Source organism: Anarrhichthys ocellatus, unplaced genomic scaffold (genome assembly GCF_004355925.1).
Source record: "Anarrhichthys ocellatus isolate YVR2014 unplaced genomic scaffold, GSC_Weel_1.0 scaffold2840, whole genome shotgun sequence".
Taxonomy (NCBI): domain Eukaryota; kingdom Metazoa; phylum Chordata; class Actinopteri; order Perciformes; family Anarhichadidae; genus Anarrhichthys; species Anarrhichthys ocellatus.
In genome coordinates, this window is record NW_022282814.1 from 1337 (window position 1) to 6749 (window position 5413).

The 5413-nt window shown below is 41.4% G+C and overlaps 1 protein-coding gene across 2 annotated transcripts; it reads right to left on the reverse strand.

Annotated features, from left to right (window-relative positions):
• Window positions 1-905: 905 nt before the first annotated feature.
• On the reverse strand, window positions 906-4202 carry LOC116378582 (acyl-coenzyme A thioesterase 5-like). Of its 2 annotated transcripts, XM_031840475.1 has the most exons (4): window positions 4057-4202; window positions 2675-3166; window positions 2098-2300; window positions 906-1934 (listed from the first exon to the last, which is right to left on the reverse strand). In XM_031840475.1, the coding sequence occupies exons 2-4, from the start codon at window positions 3123-3125 to the stop codon at window positions 1326-1328; spliced, it is 1263 nt and encodes a 420-aa protein (XP_031696335.1). In that variant the 5' UTR covers window positions 3126-3166; window positions 4057-4202; the 3' UTR covers window positions 906-1325. The 2 variants fall into 2 exon arrangements, with proteins under 2 accessions (XP_031696335.1, XP_031696334.1); XM_031840474.1 differs by having other exon boundaries at window positions 2675-4202.
• Window positions 4203-5413: the final 1211 nt, after the last annotated feature.

A 5413-nucleotide genomic window follows, 5' to 3' on the forward strand; every position in this document is an offset into this window, starting at 1 on the left:
GACAGGAAGTGTTGCACTTATATTATTGCAGGTGCGGAGCAGATGTTTGTTGACAAAGGCACACTTCCAGTGTTCATCCCTCTCAAAAGTTTGACTTATTTTTTATTGTTTACGTTGCCAGGTGTCTTACTATTATTTTCATATAACAGCATAGCATTTAAATTCATCCCCCAAAAAGTCGAGATTTGCTTGGATTCTGACCTTTTTGTGAATATATCCTTTGCTTGTTTTCTAACAAGTTGTGCTCAAAATTAAGCAAAAAATAAAAAGCAGTTTCAATATAAATCCTTACATTTAGTGTATTCCTGTAACTCAGGTAGCACTAGCTCACACATGGTGCTTATTTACAAGCTTACATTGCCATCTAGTGGCCACAGTTACTCTCCTCAAAGAAAACTCCTTAATGTGACAATTTAATCAATTCGTAGAGAGTGTAATGTCAGAGTCAGAGTGTTAGAGAAAGACAAAGAGACAATCAGAGAGAGACTGCTGATTATCTTTGATAAAACATCTCTCTAAAATAGAAACATTAAATGTTCTTACTAATACACGGCAGCAATAATGCCGTGCGTCTGTATTTCAGTTCCTTTTTGCCCTGGTCTCTGTCACAACAAAATGTAATTTAATGTTGTACCATTTCCTCATAATAATACAAGAGTTTATCAGCAACATCTGAACACCTAAAGTCAGCCAAACAGCTGCCCGTTTTGTGTAAATATAAAGTGTTCCAGCCTGAAGACGTTGAGCTGCTCCCCGAGTCTCACTTCTGTTTTCTGAGGGCAGAACCAGGTCTACTCCTAAAGACGTGAGCCAATAGCTTCATTCACTTCTCATTTTACTTTCAGACTTCCATTATGAGCAGCTTGTTCTGGGCTGACCCGATTTGAAAAGATAAAGAAGCTTCGTTCTTTGAATACTTTATTCATTAAAGTGAGGCACCACTCATTCATCTGTTACAGAGCTTAGAAGTGCGAGTATAATCTGCTTTTGTCTGTGCATTGGGATCACAACAACAGCACAGACACAACAGCGGTCTTTAAAGAGAGACAACACATCGTGTCTAAGTCTGCATGTGTAAAACTTTAGCAGAGTGATACAGATACAAACAGGTCCAGTTAAGTAACATGGTTAGGAAAAGGTTGAGTTAAAGTTTACTCATGCCAGAATACAAGACAGACACAGACAGCTTTATAAGTGACAGTAAGCAAGTATAAGGCCATAATTATACCTGACAGACTTTCCCTTAAAGTGGACTTTCTATTCTCAAATTTATATAATAAATATAGACCAATTATCCCCATTAGTGTAACTATATAAAAGTGGATCTATAGTTTGGCTTTTATCTGCGTAGCATCACAGTTCAGCTGAGTTCTGAAGAACTCCTGGATCTTCTTCCACAGGTGGACTTCAGCTGCTGCATGGGAACTGGGCTCACCCCCCAACAGGAACGGCCTGCGTGCAACCCAGTGAACACTGGAGGGGCAGTAGGGACCATAAGGCGGCCCTAGATAATGCCCCGCTCCGGGGTAACAAACGCTCTCAAAGTTGTCCTTCCCATGACGCTGCAGTCTCTCCACCATCATGTCCATGTAAGCCTTGCTGTCCCAGTTGAGGTCGTCCTCTGAGGCCACAAAGAGGAAACGCCCCTCCGCTTGTTCGACAGGGACCAGGGTGGCCTTGTTCTCCTCTGCCAGCGGGTTATGGAGAACATTCTTGATAATGAAGGCCCCTGACTCAGTGGGAATCATTTTGCTGAGGTCAATCATTAACGGAGGGAGGATTTGTCTCTTCTTATAGTAGAGGGGTAAAAGAGTGTTGGCAGAGCAGCCGTTGATCCACACTGTGGCCTCAACACCTGGCAGGTAAGAGGCTATTGATAGTGCAAGATCTCCAGTCTTTGAAATGGATATCACACCAACTCCTTTACTGCCCACCTGTAAAATAGACATGAGGCAAACTATTTATTATGATGTCATGGGCTTTTCTGCAGATAAACATTAATTACACTTCATCAAAGACTTCTATGGATCAGCATCTTTGAAACCGAGCAACGTTTCAAAAAATCTCAAAAGACTGTCAGAGATTCAGAGAACTCACCTTATCTTGTTTTTTCAAAAACTGTATTGCTTCCTCAAAATAATCCAGATGGACCTCTTTGATCTTCTTCGGCATGTCATCGTAACCGTACGCCACTACGGTCAGGACCACAAATCCTCGACTGGCGAGCAGAGAGGCCCTCCTCTCTGAGAAACCTCCCCCTAAAATGTACAAATCCAGCACGGCAGGGAATGGCCCTCTTCCTGGATCAGAAGACATGGGAGGATGCAAGATGACAAACATACACGATGCATGTTTGTTTTTATCAGTTTCCTGGTCAGAAGGGATACTACTAAAGTCTCATGTGTCATTACGTCTGAAAGATGAGTTATATTATGGAAAGTCGAGGATCCAGCGATCTTGAAAGGTTGACTCACATTAGAAACTAAAACTGAGAACACGTCTTCTCTATAATCATTTTTTGGACCACGGACAACTAATAAAAGTATCCAACCCTTCTGCTGTAAAGCTATAATCAATTCATTGTTGTTTTTGATCTCTTTGATGCACATTTTTGATCCAACTTTTAACTTTAGAAAAATGATTAGAACTTGATAAAGACAACAAAGAAACCAACCTGGCGGAGTGAACAGGACCCCACGAACATTCCCCTCTTTGACCGTGTGCCTGCTGACCCCGTCTCCAATCAGAAGCCTCTCATTGGTCGCCTCTGCCAGCATCCTGCCCTCCTCCTCGTGCACGGAGAACTTCACCACGTGAGGGTTTAGTGACTTTGTTCTTTGAAACCTTTTGTGCAAAGAGTCTGCCCTCATGGACCACAGCAGACCCATGGGCTCAACCCCGGTGTAGCTCCCAGTGAGAGAGGGGTCCCTCTCCAGGTCGACCTCCCCGCCCCCATCGGCCCTGTAGGTGGCCGAGGAGCTGAACACCACTTCCTTCTCGTCGGTCGATCTGGCTCTCACGGTGACCACCTGTCTGGACCTCAGCCCGGCCACCTTCACCTGGACGGGCTCATCGAACATGCATCTGGCTCTCGGCAGCAGCCTCAGTCTGACTTGGGAAGACATCTTTCCTGAATCTACTGTTGTTTTTTCTTCACACGGTTTCACTGTCATTGTAAAAGGAGAAATTGGACTATCATATTACTTCAAAACATTTTGACAAAGCAGATGAATAGGTCATGAATGTTTGTGTTGAACCTTGTTTGCTTTTAATATTGTCTCCAAACCTCTTCCTAACAATTTAAGACATAAAATAACATGAGGGGTAACTAAATCTTGGACTCACATTTAGAGTAGAAGTACTGTTCCTGCTATTCAGTAAATATCTTGACCGCAGTAACATGTTTGTCTCTATAATCTAACGAGGAATTCTTATGTTACGCTGCTCAGATCTGGTTTTCATGTTCTACACATTAACTATAGGTTACAACTCAAACTGAACCTTTGAATGCAAAAGGCCGATCAATGTCCCAAGACCGTTATTTAATTAAGCTAGTTTCCATTTATTTTAATAACTGTTCTCACAATTAGTTTGAGAGTTAATTGAGTAACCACATCAGTACATTCAATATTTTTTAAAGAGCGAGAATACATTGTCTGATATTTTGGATTTTGTGCAAGCACAGGAGAAGATGGGAATGTAGGCACGCATGTATGCACAGATGTAAACATCTGTCTCCTGTGAGACAGGTGATTGGATCATCAACGAGCTCATTGTCCTTGATTACTGTCAATGCTCTGACATAAAATGACTCTCTGTCAAAGGGAATACATACACAAGTCTGTGAAGCAGGGAGATACAGAAGATGACAAGGTGAGAGATATCTGTGGAGCCACCAATCAGAAGAGACTTTGGAAAAGTGCAAATAAATGGGTATAACCGAAGATGCTCATTTCTCACACTGTTAATAGTTATTTTTTTATACGATAAAAAGTCTTTGCTTTCCTGCAGGAAGTTCTTTGATAGAAAAATCAGAGAAGTAGAAATGTGACTTACCTGCAGTAAAAGCAAGCGTTCATCTAGAATGACAATCCTTAAGTGTGGCTCCAAAAGTCACGTTATCTAATCCTGTGAATAATTATACATCACACAACGTTCCTCAGTGGAATGTGGGCGTGTGTGTGTGTGTGTGTATGTGTGTGTGTGTGTGTGTGTGAGCCAAACAGAGACAGGACTACGTCAGTGTATCTGTTTTGTTGATCAGACGTTGGGCAAATGGACGATGTTGCAATAATAATAATGCTAATATAGCCAGCAATGAAATGTCCCTCCTGGGCTACTGTAGAGCTGGGTAGGATTTAGCCCCTCCTACTTCCTGGTTCCCAATTTGTTTGTTCCACCATAAATAGCCATACCATGAGCTGCGTCTTCCCATCTCTCTGACCCCCAGGCTCTCGGTCCAGCTCCAAAGAGACTCCCACTTCCCCGTCAAGCTCTCCAGATGGGTGTTGTGCAGTGAGCAGGAGACGTTGACTGCCGCTGCTGTTTTGTTTAAATTATCAATTTAGTTGTATTCATGGTTTAGTGTTGCTTTGTTTTGTTTTAAATGGTTTTGCCTCTTTTATTATAACCTGTGTCACAGGTATATTACATATATACCTTTTTATTGTTTTTAACATATTAAATTGTTGTTTGTTGTAATACATGTGTTAATCTTGGGGTAATCCTTGGTTCACTGCCACATGTACCCTTAAATATAATCTGTGGGCTTTTTAGTGGGTTGAGCCGGTAGGTGCAGTGCACACTAATTTACCTTGCTTTAATCACCCATGAGTTATATCTTAAGTAGCTGATACAACTACGGCAAACACATGTTGCGAGCTTTCTCTGACGATTAGAGTGGATAAAGTGATTGAACTATGCGTGCATTTTTTGGGCATTGTCAAACGGGTATTTCAATGTGTCAACATGTAACTGAAAGGAAGAATGTCCAACGTCCTGAGAGCACAAGGGTTTGGTTGGCCTCTGTGTGACAAAGTGGGTGAGAACACACCATTTGTCCTCATATTTCACTGCCATATTTTGACAAATCTAACCATGTTTGTTAATTGTTTAGCCGTAGTTCCATCATGATCTGTAAGATGCACTTGCCACTTGATGTTTATTAACAGAAATGCAGTGAAATTGAACTCTGGAATTAGTTATATTTGTGAAGTTATTTACATAACCTCAGTAAATAACTGTCTTTGAACAGGAGGCAGTTTTCATGCATCTATTTCCCATGTTAATATTTTTTGTGGACATTAATACTGATACAGCTGTGAAAAACAGCTCCTTAAGATACTAAATACATAATAAATATAGTCTTGTCACTGCAGCTGCTTCTGATCTTCAGGCACACTTTAATACAACT

Excerpts from the sequence above, each read along its gene's own strand:
- LOC116378582 (XM_031840474.1), bottom strand. The coding sequence starts at position 3,173 with ATGACAGTGAAACCGTGTGAAGAAAAAACAACAGTAGATTCAGGAAAG. Across the intron at positions 2,301-2,674 it reads GGTCCTGTTCACTCCGCCAG|GAAGAGGGCCATTCCCTGCC; the intron begins GTTGGTTTCTTT and ends CTTCTGATCCAG. Across the intron at positions 1,935-2,097 it reads TTTTGAAAAAACAAGATAAG|GTGGGCAGTAAAGGAGTTGG; the intron begins GTGAGTTCTCTG and ends TCTATTTTACAG.